This window comes from Haliotis asinina, chromosome 9 (genome assembly GCF_037392515.1).
Source record: "Haliotis asinina isolate JCU_RB_2024 chromosome 9, JCU_Hal_asi_v2, whole genome shotgun sequence".
NCBI lineage: Eukaryota > Metazoa > Mollusca > Gastropoda > Lepetellida > Haliotidae > Haliotis > Haliotis asinina.
In genome coordinates this window covers 34,355,872-34,371,222 of record NC_090288.1, presented here as the reverse complement: position 1 = coordinate 34,371,222, position 15,351 = coordinate 34,355,872, and the positions used below count along the sequence as shown (strand labels likewise).

Below are 15,351 nucleotides of genomic sequence, written 5' to 3'. Positions count from 1 at the left end.
ATTCCCTTTATTCACTGATTCATATATGTCGATACCACCTGAATATCAGCTTCATGAAAGTACATAATATCTTTTTCTTACCTCACACGTAAATGTCATTTTAGGATTGGCTAAGCACTCCTCTATTATTTTCAATATACCCCTCTTACAATCCTTGATATCTCCAGGGTATATGTTCCAACAAAACTTCACTATACCCTGGACGCAACTACAGCTCAGCCCAATAATTTTATTACCTCCCTTGGCTGGCTTTCTATCCAATGAGGTGTCTACGCTTGGAAGTTGAGCATACCTATCACAACTGAATTTCGCTTTTTAAATTATCTAACCAATTAAACTTGGCAACACAAATCATGCAGAGGAACTCTGAAAGAGGTGAAAGGAGTTCTTACATATATTTTTTCGGACCTGACAATTTGTCTGTATGATTTCCCCAAAATCTAAGTTGCATTCACAGGGTCGAAGTCTCAATCATTGAGAAATCACTTGAAAAATTAGATAGCTCTTTACCTATAGCACAAATACTTGATTGTACAAATCTGTCTGTACAAATGCCAAATTGTTCCCAGTCTAAGTATACTTAGTCTCAGTGTATTTCATTACACTCCACCACTAACTCTAACAAAACCGAGTAGAAGGTCGCGTCAGGTAACCTTTGAGCAACTTATAACCGTCCAATCAAACACGAGACGGTTAAATAGATTTAACCAATCAAACAACGACTACTATTTAGGGATTGGAGGGACTTTCAAAATATTCAGGTTGCTGACACAGATCTCTCCACAAACAAAAATCTGTATGTAACACAGTTATTTGACCCGCAGTATAAATGCTTTGGGGGTTCTGTTGACATGGTTACTGTTAGCTAATATTTCCGCAAGATGGCATTATTGAATATTGCCAAAAACACTATTTTCAGGGACTATTTACTCACCGCTGTCATGGTTGTAACGTGCGCCGTGTGCATCAACCGGAAGCAAGCGTACACTAAATAGCATTCGGAATCGTTCGTAAGCTGTGTTCTGATTGGTCAATCTCAAAGGTTACCTGACGCGACCTCTCATAAGGTTTCGTTAGACTCGGTGGTGAAGTGTAACGAAAAGTACTGAGGATAAGTTTACTTAGACTGAAATTGTTCCCTTCAAGTATTATTCATGTGTTAATTGTGAAAAGGACACATTGAATCTGTAACACTGTGCCACAAACATTTCTACTTGACAGTTTGCATTCCACTCATATCCATTTTGTGCCAAGAGCAAGTGTAAATGTTTTAGCCATTCAACTAGCATGTACCTAACAACCAATTAATATACCAATTTATCATCATAACAAAACTACCCTGATTTCCAACAAATTTCTGTAAAGTAATGTCACACAGCAATGAACTTGCCAAATAAGTCTTTCTATGAAAAACAAGGAAATGTATTTGCACATATTTTGCAGCAATTGATAGGTGGAATGATATAATTAGGCTCCTCATCACAATACGTTTAAGGTTAGAGTTTCAAATATCCTTGAAAATTATCAAGCGGACCAACTTAAGTTCAAACACTGTTGTGATACAAGGACACATTTTAATGTTAATAGTTTATAATCTAAAAAAAAAGACATTGATCTTCTTTCTAGCCTTTTTCATAAAAAACAAGTAAAAACAACAGGAACTGTTCTGATTCAGTATACATGTATATTTAAATGTTATTAGATAATAGATTGGCCAATACAACCATCTTGACAGTTTTATTGTAGAAGTAAAACATTATAAGTTTCAAAATGTTAAATCATACAGTAGTTTCTATATACTTTCTAAATACAGTGTGCAAATGCTGCAATTACACTGTCTGTAGCATACAGTGAATTGCTTTTCCTCCCAGTGCAGGAAATCATATTTCATATCACACTCACACTCATGCGAATTGTCATGAAGGATCTGTAAATGTGTGATGCCAATTTCCTGCCTTCCTCTCGATTTTGCAGTTATGTGATAATAGCTGCATGGAAAAAAAAACATTGTCTCTGTATAACTCCATTAATCAATCATTGGTAAACAAATGTATGTCTTTAATGCCAAGCTAATTTAACATGCACACAATGTGCAAAATGAGATGCTGGACATTTTGCTAAACACTGGATGTTAGAGGTGTTTCAAGAAGCTTGCTGGTAATTTCCACTTAGAAATCCACAACAGCTGTTAGCATGGATAGTAAGAGGTCATGAAATTTCATGGTTCTGAATTAGGATTGCCCTCAAGACACTGTTTAAATATATTAATTATATTAATTGAATATCAATTAAAAGTGTTTTGCAAAGGTTACTATTATCAAGAACATTGTTAAAATAAGGTTTATCGTTTTGGACAAATTGTACTTGTTGGAACATCTCTCAAATATTCTGATGCTCCATATGGTATGGGAAGTGATTCTCAAGGGATGCCCTACATCCAGCTGGTAATTCAATTTGTGTCTATATGTGGTTATGACAGATCCATCTGAAAAGCTCTGGCAATTGATTACCCGATTACCCAAGAGGTCTGTGTGCATTCATGAACTCAAGATACACTTTAGACTAACCTCACACCACTTTCCATCACGCTGAAAAGAGCAAGCTTCACTGTCAAATAAACTCAAACTGAACTCAATATCATATGGTGGCTATTTGATACTCCACCAAATGTCGCAATATTGATAGAGCAGATCTGTGCATGCACAACAGTATTAGAGCCTGCTGTCTGGTAATGATTTTCTCACCAATGGCCCTTTTTTCAAATACCTTCCAAAGTTCTTGATATTGAAAGTGAAAAAGCAATATGCCACAGAGCCAAGATGGAGTGCTTTCGAGATAGATGTGAAATGCTTGGTTGCAAAAAAATTAGGCATGTATCTTTCTTGACAGAATTTGAATTCAGATGTCATGATAAAACAACTAGTCATTGTGCAGACTACATGGCAATGTTTTGATAAACTGTAACGTGAACAATCAATCTGAATATCAGTCACAAAGATAAAGCTGAACAAACCTTTTGTTTTCATCACTGAAACAGCTGTTCTCATGGTTCTAATCAACAAAACAAGGCAATACAAAACACACAAATAACAAATGTTGCATAATACATGCATACTGCATTGGTAATTTTTTTGTTCATTTCCATGTTTTTGATATTTTTCCAATTATTTTTTCTTCACACTGTCAAGGAAGCACAGAAAAAGGTACCAGTAAAATGTTTCTCCCTTTGGCTAAACCTCAATGAAAAAATATCACTTTTCTTTGTTTTGCTTCTTTCTTTTAAACAGAACAATTTGCATGACATACACACTGTTTTTATTCTGGAAGAAAATGATTTTTTTTCCCCAGTATTACAATGCCCTTTCTCAGTGATTGATCAAAGTTCAGTAGTGATGCAGGGCTCGATTTCAGAGATGTTAACCTACTTTCACGAGGTGCAATCTAAGATAAAGACCCAGTTGCACAAGCCAAATTCCTATTTCAACATAGTGTGTTAACAAAGGTTTGGGTGCACATAAAAATATTTCCACAATGTAGTGCCCATGAAACCATATCAACTCAGAGACACTGCTGATCCGTGTTTACTTAAGCTGTCATAGGGGACACGTGTCTATCAACAGCTGTGTGTCGGTGACATAGGTATTGAAAGTTTTGAAGAAAAATGAGTTGACATATTTACGCTTAAAATGTTAGATTCATTCTTGACTTACTTCTAAATAATTGACTTGCACCTTGTGCAAGTTAGGCTCATAAATAGGTTAAATATTCGACTGCGTCGGTGCAAGTAGCATAGAATTAAATCAGGCCTGTCACATCTCAAATGCACTCAAAAAGTGGAACATTTATAGACACTCAAGATCATCTGCACTTTGTATGCTGTTTGAAAGTTTATATTGGGGAAAACATGTTATAGCTACCTACTCCTGGTATTAAAACTTATCATGAGCCCCTTACATGATGTGATGATGCGGTAAGGGAGGACGAGAAAGAGAGACAATGAGAATTAAACAATTTTATATTTTAGGTCCCTTCATAACGAAGAACCTCTGCTCACTCAGAATATTACTAAAAGCTGTTGTGGTAAATGGGGTTATGTTCATTGTGAATGACTGCTGAGTTCTGCCACATCAGGCAAGTTTGTTGCTATTGCTGGTGAAATTCCTGTTATAACAGCTTCTCAATACCAATGGCACTTCCAATCCCACCAGGCCCCGGCTGGCTCAACGCTTACATGTAAATGGGAAACGTGTTTAAAATGGTGAGATTGGAGAACATCAGAGAAAGTAAGGTGCAAGAATGTAGGAACACCACAAAGGAAGTTTAGAACTGATGGGGGTAATCTATCAATACATCAATAATTTACCAGCTGAAATAATAAAGCAAGGTGCAGTGCCCAAAGTAAGATTACAGCACCTGAGACATGAATGTAATAAATATCAACCAGAAATACTTCAGGTTCCATGACGCCTAGCTGATTAGACAACAAAATTATCAATATTTTAAGTTAACAAAAACTAGGTTCTCAAGACCGTTAACATTCTGCAGTTACTTATAACTGTATACTTTTAAGATTCAGATCATCTCAGGTTTGAAATAACAAAATTATTTATGTGAAAGATTATTGCCAAGGACATGATCATACATGTATAAGGCAAAACCTGAAACAACTTCTGAAAGTGAAACAATATAACATGAAAAGTATAAACAATAATATAAAAAAAAGCAATGCCCCCTAACAAAGAGAATGTTTAAGTTGTTAGAACAGCATTCAATCATACTTCAACACATACACCTCAGACTTCGTAAGTTGTATGAATAATATTCCTTGGTTTTACTTACTTGTTCTAATGATCTGAATAAAAGTATATGCTCTACTGCCTTGCTCAACCTCTGTCTCTGTTCATCTGATTTAGGATAAACAATCTGAAATAAGAAACGAAAAAACATCAATGAAAGAACCATCATATTTTGACTTGTTTACCCCTATTCAGATGTCCATGAAGAATAGGTCTCGTCAGCACGAATTCAGTCAACATCAGCAATGAACCAGTCTCTTTCCACAGTGGTTACTTGCCACATCTTCCTACGTAACCTCTGTTCTAATACGACCCTTTCATGGTGCGAGCATTCAAGACTCGTGACTGGAGGCAATCAGATTTAGTAGTGCAATCAGCGACCTTGTTTCAAAAGTGATCGTTCGAAAGATCTCAGTAATTTCCGGATACATCTTGAAAACTAGAACCTCTTCACGAGCACGATACTCAAATGTTTCTTATAGACAGAATTCAGTCATGTCATTTTTGTTTCTCCACATTGCTTGCATTTGTCAAGTCGATGTAACGAGTTCTGATTGGACAGAAAAAAGGGAGATAAATATGCTGCCATTTTTAGCTGCTAGGGGATTTTATGAGAACCACAAAATGTGGCTGTATTAGAACAGAGGTTCGTAGGAAGATATGACAAGTAACCTCTGTGGGAAGAGAATGGCAATGAACATGATGAATAAATATCAGGGACTGATATAAACATGCAAGTCGGCATGGTCAGTAGGTCATTTTTGTCATTGCCCTTACACTTAAGTTCAAGATTTTAGACTACCTCAGGATATGGGCCCTTGTATTTCTATAATGATATCTTGGAACGATACAATATCATAATATACATATCATAATATGATATCTTCAGTTATTTTCTATAGAAAAGTATATTTTGATATCAAGTAACAATGTAAATATTGACATAACCGTCAATTGCTTGTGACAATTAACAATTATGATGTCAATGATACGTATCATGATACAAAAAAAGTATCTACATATTTATCGTTCGATAAAGTATCACGATTATCGATACTACGATTTACTGTCACAGCTCTAGAGGCTAAGTTTACTTAGACTGACGTGTAAGTGTACATGGTCAATGGGTCAACTTCTCTTAAAATTAAGTTCAAGATATTAGGCTACCCCAGCATGTTGGCCCCTGAATTTCTGGTATTGGATATGATCATGACATGAAAAAGCATCAATGTATTCCATTGGCTGTTTGCTAAATCTGTTTTTAATTATTGCTTCACTTGTTTGCTTAATCTGTTATTGTTTTAACTGTTTGCTAAATATGTTATTGTTTTAATTGTTTGCTAAATCTGTAATTGTTTTAACTGTTTACTAAATTCAATTGTTTTAATAAACAGGGATGAAATGCAACAGCTTCAGTGAACATATATCATTTCTTGTAGGTAACTGTCCAGGTGCATTGCTGTAATAATGCTGAATCAAATATTTGTCTCTACTTTTCTCCATGGTCCCATTCCATAAATGGTTATCATGGTTATTGCACTACCACCATGATCACCATCATGATGTTTGTTAAGCATGGAAATTAAGCGTTCTGATCGCCTAGTGGAACAGACCCTTGGTGTAGAATTAGTCAGTTGTGAAACCACCTGTACTGAACCTAATTTGTGAAGCTTGTCCAGGAGACAAAGCTTCATTAAATAGATTATGACCATTAGCAGCTTTCACCAACTCTTTTCAAATTTGTGACCAAGTTTTAAATGTAATATGAAATAACTGGAATTAAGTGTAACTATTTTGTAAGGGATTTTGATGTGATTATCTTAATCCACATCCATAATCATCACATTCTAATCACATACAAAACATATCATGTGCACTGCTGGCTAGCTGCATGTTATGGCAGCAAAAAATCATAGCCTGAGACGGCAAATCATGCACTCTGTATACAACAGAATTCACTCATGGCTATCAAGTAAATGGAGTCTTTTGATATTCTGCTTTGCTTCAAGAAGCATAACAGTTCAGGTTGTGGAGCTTCCAGTGGGACATTGCTTGTTACCACAATAAACAGAAATCTATACTGAACAAATAAATTGACTGATAGACGGCCTAATCACTGTAACCTTAGTTTGGTCACATTCACTGCAGATAGGACTTTCTGCAAGCAACGACTATCTACCTGACCTCTGCGTGACACAATTAACATGATTAAAGTCGACTGGTCACTAGGCACCTGTCAATACACACTCTGTTATCAGTCTTTGCACTAATAAGCACTTCAGAACTAAATAGCACTAAGTCTTCGGATACTGATGGAAATATTTCATTTGTCATCTGGTGATCAGTACAGCTTTGTCTGATACACTGATTTACAATGACCAAACTTGAGGGCCTAGACATTTTCTACTCCACATATAATTTGGATATAACTAGAGACCATATAATACAAGCCGATATGGTCTCTGCTACAACCTAAATATTTTATTTCGAAACATTGAGGTTATGAGAAGGATTTCTTTATATACATGCCAAATTGTTGATGACATATTGACCATAATCTGCTAATGTTACTGACTTTACTTACGCTGCAGCTGCCATTACAACAACATATAGTACTATGAGTATTCCTATGAGATCATAATTGCTATTTATAGTAGGGAGAATTCACATAAATCATCACCATTTATTTGGTGGAAACAGGAAACAAACTAATAATGTAATATTGATTACAAGCTCCCCACAACCTTCTTCCAAACAGGATGTCATCTGAATCTAAAGGCAAATTGCACAAAATGCAACGAGTAAGCTATTAAAGGTACTCTCTCTTTGAAAAGATTTGTGCTTCATGTTTCAATTTCACAATATAAATATATATTTATACAGGATACAAATCAACCTTCCATGTAATACCATTTTTAATAAACGAGTTAATGATTTGGTAAGTTTTATGCTAAATTTTTCACAAGTATAATAAAAAGGGTATTTCAAAGAATCGAGTTTAGTATTATGTTTATTACTCTCCAACATAAATTGATACAAACTGCCACGAAATTGTCTACAGTGTGATGAATCTCAGCTTTCTGTGAGTCAAGCAAGGCTTAGTATTATTGCAACAGCGACATTAGCATTGTGACATCATATCTGTGAACTATTATGATGTCATACATCTAGTGGTACTACACTACTGTACCACTGTCATAAAAGTATTAAATGGCAGTTTCCTCCACAGTCGAGTAATAATCTAAAATATTTCCCTTCAGAGATAATACCATATTTCTAAATATTAATGATCAAATTTAAGGCCTTTATAATTCATTTGTGTATTTAGTGAATCAAATCATACCCCTGAATTCTAATCATGATTTGCGGTCCCATTTTTTAAATAGACGAGTATTTCTACTTAATGATATTGGTTATTTATCAAAACAAGATAGGCTAAATAGAATATATCCATACCAGCCAGAATATTTGTAAAAATTGTTGTATAATTAATCAGACAATAATGTGATCACTGGTCAATGTCACAATAGATTAATGCTGTTACTGTTACCAAGGTGAAAACAAGCAAAAAAATTACATTTTGTAAATGTTTCAGTGAATATAGAGAATAATACTATTATATCCACTGCTGACTTTTCTTTGTATTCGTTAGTCAGTATTTGTGTTCTTTACACTCTATTCCGATTTGTATCATTTTCACCTGACAGTGGCCCCAAGTAAAATGTAATGCTAGCCTCCTCTGTCAATGTAACAGCTGATGACATCAACACCCAAAAATTAAGCATGATAAGAGTACTGGAAATTAGCAGCACCCAGCCCAGTCTCAGCTTCTGCCGAAACAGAACATGAAATATGTCAGATCAGGAAAACTTGATTTTCATTTCATTGATATCTTTAGAATGTTTAGAGAGGAAAGTGCACTGGTTTGTTTATCTGAGTGAAAGCTACACATATGAGCACCAAATGGGCCGAGATGATCAAAATACTAGGGAGGTAATTTTATCAATTAACAGTGGTGGAAATGGCCTGAATATTCATATCGATAACCAGAGATCTCAATCAATTACTACTCGATAAAGCTGCTTTCCTCATATACATATCTATCACATTATTCATCAGAAATGATGGCTGAAGTGGTCAACAAGCCCCTGTTGGTGCCAGTAAGCAAGTGGTAAGAAACAGAATCCAATTCCAATCCACACTCGCCACTTCATGAACATTTAACTTGAACAATACATTCATTATTTCAAATGTGAATTATTTGAACAAAATATGGTAACAATTATTGATTGTTGACATTTGACTGTCAAAATATCTTTAAGATAGTTCTTTAATTTGTTACAGATATAGAAAAATTGTCAAATCTGAATTTGACAAAATCCCATGTATTATTCTGAACTACTTGAACAATAAGAGCTGAGGCAAATTCTTTTTAGCAATTCAAGCTAATCATAAGTCAATAATCTGAGGCCCTGGCCTGTTACCTAAAGCTTTTATACCAACAAGTTGATCATACACTGATACTTTAACATGATAATGTAGCTAATCTGAAGCCTGAGATTTCCGAACATGGAAGCTTATGATAATATGATAAAAATGTACTGAATGTATGAACAAGGATGTTGAATAATATGTTGAGGCAAATATAATAAACAATGTTTGGTACAGAGTTAGTGTTACTTTTAAGGACACTGTTTACAAGAGAATTACTTTATGTAAATTAATTCATAGGAAGTTGTATGTCATATCACCCAGATTTCTACACAGGCCTAGATACAGCCTTTTGAGAATGAGGGGTGTAGGTGGGGGTGGTCATGTGTGTGGGGTGTGTGAGCATAATTAGATATAGGCGGTAAAGGCAACGACTTACAATGTTATAGGTCAGTTAGTATTTCAGACTGCTTGATATCCAAAGTTCTGTCAAACCCTGAATAATTGGATAACTGTTCAAAATATCACTCATGTCTTGAATAGCATTCCATCCGCCTCCTGTCATTTCTCAGATACTGACAACTGTAAATCTCAGGTCTTAATCATATTATTATATTTCACTTAAAGTAATCAATACTGAAGCTGTCGACTTACAAAATAATTATCTATCCCATCAACATTGATTATTATGCCATTTCATGGATTTCCCTCAAATTTGTACATCAGGAATTTGTACCAACTGTCTGGTACTGAATGACAGGACATGTTGAAATTGATGACTGCTGTCCTGACAGAAGGATGGAATATTTCCTGATTACAGCAACTAGGAAGAAAGTACTGGAGCAAGGATTGTGCTGACGAGGATGGAGCTCTTTTCCTAGGATCAATAATCAAAGTGGTAGGTAGTGGTAGAGTGTGGCTGAAGCAGGCCTATTTTCAGCTGGACTATCAACTTCTCATCAAATCTTACTTTTTCTTCTGAGTTGTCGTCATCTGCTTCAGGATCATAACCTTCTGCTGACACTGCAAAAAGAAATGAATTCAGCTCAAAAACTATAATCGTCATAACTCAGTGTAGCCTTTCTGAGTGAATAAGTGAGTTTGGCTACTCATTGCTTTGAACAGAATTTCAGATAGAGACTACATATGGCATGCTGCCACTTATCTTTTAGACGAGAGTAGTCAAACTTCAGAAAGACTCGATGTTTTCTTTAAACATCTACAGATTAAACATGGCCACTACTTAGAAATAAGCTCTTGGTTAGTTCATTTTGACCAATGGTGTCTATGCCTGTAGTAATAAACATAAATAATTACTATTAATTAGTCTTAACACTTTGTCAAAAGAAACTCAGGTCTTTATTAATTTTCCATTTACACATAAGGGTTTGAATTGAAGACTATATATTATGATCATAGGAGCAAATAAGTGCTTTGGACGCAAGATCAGCTTTTTCTACCACATCTCTGCATAGAAAACTGAGCAATGATAGATCACTCGTCAACACATGCACTAACTTACACCAATGATTGTGAACAGAGTGAGAGACAATGCAAAATATCACTGGCATTTAGATCCATGTAGTGACTGCTCAAATACTTTGTTTTAATGTAATGTCCATATCTGATTACTTATTGATGATTTGATAATGGCTTTTATGCAGATTTTATCATCAGTTCGTCAAAGTTCCATTCTCATCAATTTCCTGTACTAATGGAACTAAAAGGGCAGATGAGATGTGCAGATTCAAATGCCACTTGTAATGTGAGACTGTTAGACTAGAAAAAAAAAACAGCTTCAGCTGTTCAGGGGACAACCTTGAAACTTAGAAGTCCCCATATATTTTGATATATTACTCATAGAAAATACTGAACATGGTTTTTGAAAAGTGCCGAGTTTGAGTTTGACAGCAAGGTATTACTTTCTTGTCCTTATTTCACTATGTTTCAGAGTGATTGTTCAGAGTAACAAGTTGCTAATGCTGCACCATACTGCAAACCGGCAAGTCACGTCACACTTGCTGATTGAAAAGCCACTGAGGTACAAAAACTGATTCATCAACAGTGCCCAAACAAAACTTGTCAGGGGTAAAATTGAAGGTAACTGATAATCTGAAAGAAATATCAATCTAAATCAATATTTGGGACAAGCAGGTTTTATTTCAGATAGGAAACGTTTACTGTTGAAGTGTCTACAATAAATTCACAATTCTGATATTTCCTGACCCATGTCATCATGGAGTCATGCCAGAGTTAGTCAACCCTTGTGCAACATGTGTTTGTTTGGCTTCTCTCATGTGCAACCCACTCACTGCCCACTATGGTAACTGAATATATGTTGAAATACAGAAATGCTATAAGAACTAGATTCTTTCTTCTGGTCTAGTTATTTCGGAAAAAAAGTCAAAGAATGGAGATGAGTTGTGGGTGTTTTAGATATGTAACTTCAGGTGTCTACCAAAATGTAATAACTAAAGATATATTTAGCATTTTTACAAACTTGAATACATACTGAAGTGGGGTAATCAACAAAATGAATACACATTAAAAACATTACCATATAATATGTGATGGCCCATCAAAATATCCTTTTCCTTGTAAGGAGGAGAACAAACTATTCTAGCTTAACAATAATATAACTGATCACATGCATCAACACTTACATATGTACAGCAACTGACTAAACTACACTGTGGAGCACTTGTAGAAACCAATTCTTTTAGTGCGAGCCCTGAGTGCACGCAGTGTGCCTCTCTACTAACCTGATTTCCTCCTCTGGAACCGGGACATGGGAGGAGGTTCTGAAAAAACAATTAAGACATTGTTAAAAGGATCAAGCACAGATACAATTACCATCTGAAGAACATATCTATTTCCACTTCCTGAGACTGTGTAACTTACAAGATAATAGCCATGACAAGTCTTGACTGAAAGAAACCCATTACTTGACCATGTTGACATGTACATGATGAACATGGCTTCAAGATCGCACAGACCATTTAAACTCCTTAGTTGTGTTGCAGCATTTCTTCAACATAAAAGCAGGACTCGACATTCATGCTAGCCCACTGACCTTGGTCTAGTTAAACGTTGCCTGGACCCATGCAAATTTGAAAACTGCTATACCGACAGTCTACTAGATGTTTTCTGAAAAGTCTGATTCTGACTGAATAAGTTTAATGAGGAGGGAGTTTTAATTTTTGTAATTCTAAAGACAAAATTCTACAAAGCCAGTGGAAATTTGAAACTGACATTAAGAGTCCCTTAGCAGGGCCAGTAAGATTCTGTAAGGATCAGTGATTTTTAAAAGTTACTGGCCCTGTGGTCTTGTTCAGGAATTTAGGTGAATGTCAAGTCCTAAAGGAAGCAGCTAAACTCATCTAACACCTTCATGATCATAACCATGTATTCAATTCAGCATGTGACCCAAATATAGACTTCAGCATGTTCACTAATATTTTCAAAACACCATAAGGTGATATGTAGCATTACTACTAAGATACTGACAAGGACCACTTTCTTTAAAACCTAATTTTCAACTATTATAAAGTTCATAGGCTGACGGTAACAAACAGAATTAATTTAAGAAACGGAAACAAGCTAAACAAAACCTTTTGGCCAGACCTCCATTATATGATTCTAATCAAACTAATGATATTGATCGGAATTTTAATATGTAAATGGCATTCTTATTATTTCAATAGTATGCATACTAAGCAACCACAAGTTTCAACAGCAGCTTTCAGTAATAAATAGAATATGATTTCAAACCACTCAACTGTTTGTATGCAAGAATTATAATGACAACTTCAGATAAAAGTTGTTTCCCTTTCATTTGAATAGTGATTGGCAGGAAAATGTCTGATTGTGAGTGATACTTTTTCATTTCAATCACACTACTTTATAGCATAATTATCAATCCTTCAACATTGTTTACTACTATCACAATACTATTTTAATACTGACGACTATGATAACAGTACCTTAATAGTGTGGGCAAATACTGCAATTGAAAACAGCCTCAATAGTCAACTTCCAATATTGCCATAACATTTTCATGATTTGGGTCTAGCTCATGTTGATGATTTTAGAAAATATCATACCAAACTGAACAGTTCAACACTAAGACTGGGAGAAGCAAACACAGGCTCCAGACAAATAGTGACAGCAGCTTGTAATGTTACTGTTCAAAATGTTGAGGCTTATTTAGATTGATGTGAACACCATATACCCTGAATTGTGACTGATGAGTTGAGTGTAAAAGTATGCATGAAACCGATGGATGAGACATCTAAAGTAGAAGGACATGGTCTTATCAGGTCCTCCATATTGTAATGAATATGAACGTGATGGAATGGAGGTTTAATATACTTGGCAGGTGCAACTCAAAATATTTATGAATGTTCCAGTAGGAAACACTACAACAACATACCTTCAGATTTTCGGCTTTTATCATGACTCAAACTGGAAATGCATATTAACATGATTAAAAAGGGACAGCAACACAGAAGCATATTATTAACAGCATATCTGAAAGAACATGAGTATGGCAACAAAGTACCTAAAACAATGATGTAGCTTCAACTTTCACAAAATCTATGCCATGACATCTCTTGACACAAAAAGCATCAGTATTAGGACAAATTCTGCAACCTTGTATCACGATAATAATACGCAGAGTAATAGATACTCATTGCTTGATCTTGGAACAGTTTGCAAAGTTCTTGCTTCATACATCGATAATACTAGTCACTACCATAAGGGCAACCACCTGAACTAACTCATTGACTACCACAGTTCAAATCAACTATCACTCATCTTTTGTCTAATTAAGCCATTAATGATGTATGCTCTGCAAGGAGTTGAGATTGAAAATATGATGTGCCGTTGTGGCAGACATCCAATGATTAGGGGAAAAACAAAGCGCCCTTAAGCAGTGGAACTGGCGAACTGGATATCAGCACTATACAAATGTCCAGTATGATAAAATAATATAATAATATATGAACTTCAGCAAAGTAATGTTCATTTGAAGGTATCTACAATGGTAGTTTGGTCAGTGCTAGTGTAATGAAAACATTGTGGTGTGATTCAACTACCACTTCCAGTACTACTTTGAGAAATATACTTCACTATATTGAATAACACTCTGCTATTGCAGTGCTAATACAACAGCAATAATGAAATGGATTTAAACACAAAAGAAGTAATACACTGATCACCATTAAAATCGCAAATGCTTTAGTAAAGGGACTACAGGTAAATATGTCACAGATCTGACAATATGCTTCTTCTAGCAAAAACATAATAAAGTTCTTCCAGTGGAAAATAAGTCACATGACTCCAGTAGTTGTGTAATGGTGTATTCTTTTCACTATGTGTTATGAATACAAGTATGGACGATCAAAAGAAATTTGTTTTAAATAAAAAATGCTCATGGAGATAACATGAAGACAGGTCTAGCCGATGATCCATGAATATGGGTGATAACATGAAAAGATAGCAGCACAGACTGATTCAGAAATCAATCACTGATTATTGAACATTTATCAGTCTCTGACATAACACTAACAGTAGAGTCCAAGAGCCCTTGTCATGGCATATGAGTTATGGTGTCCATAAATTATTGTAAAGTCAAAGATATGAATCTATATCATACAGTGCATGAATGCAGTGTAACAGTACTTCAGATACGCACCATAAAATGTATTCTGAGCTGTTTGCAAGTAAATATGCATGATGAAACAGAACAACAGTATGCCAACAGTATCCACCATAGCTCTTTCAGCTTAGGTGTATCACTGTATGTCATTTCAGATCTGTATTTATTAAATAAAAACAGAAATATATTCTCTACAGTTATCATGGTTATACACACAGCAATAAATTGCTGCATCTTGCTTTGTTCAATTTAGACAAGTATTACTATCTGGAGCTTGTGCCACATGTGACACCTTGGAGGAGCACATGAACAGATGTGAATAAAAATTAGCAGCAGTGTTTAAAGCAGAATTACATGTTACGATGTTTTAAATTTATCCAAGAGACTGGACCCAAGGAAGTTAAATTTGCGATACTGCTTTCACCCTAAAATATAGCCATGACAAAGTAAATGACAACATCA

At 35.2% G+C, this 15,351-nt stretch overlaps 2 protein-coding genes across 3 annotated transcripts in view; both read right to left on the bottom strand.

Moving 5' to 3' along the window:
* Positions 1-15,351, bottom strand: part of LOC137295962 (tyrosine-protein phosphatase non-receptor type 12-like) — a 146,490-nt gene that overhangs the window by 96,930 nt on the left and 34,209 nt on the right. The gene's annotated exons all lie outside the window — the stretch shown is intronic.
* LOC137295625 (cAMP-dependent protein kinase type II regulatory subunit-like) overlaps positions 1-15,351 on the bottom strand; it is a 41,680-nt gene that overhangs the window by 24,281 nt on the left and 2,048 nt on the right. For both annotated transcript variants that reach the window (XM_067827076.1, XM_067827075.1), the window contains exons 2-4: positions 11,990-12,028; positions 10,198-10,250; positions 4,840-4,923 (exon numbers count right to left, since the gene is read on the bottom strand). In XM_067827076.1, the coding sequence (XP_067683177.1) occupies positions 4,840-4,923; positions 10,198-10,250; positions 11,990-12,028 (176 nt within the window). The remainder of the gene's footprint in view (positions 1-4,839; positions 4,924-10,197; positions 10,251-11,989; positions 12,029-15,351) is intronic.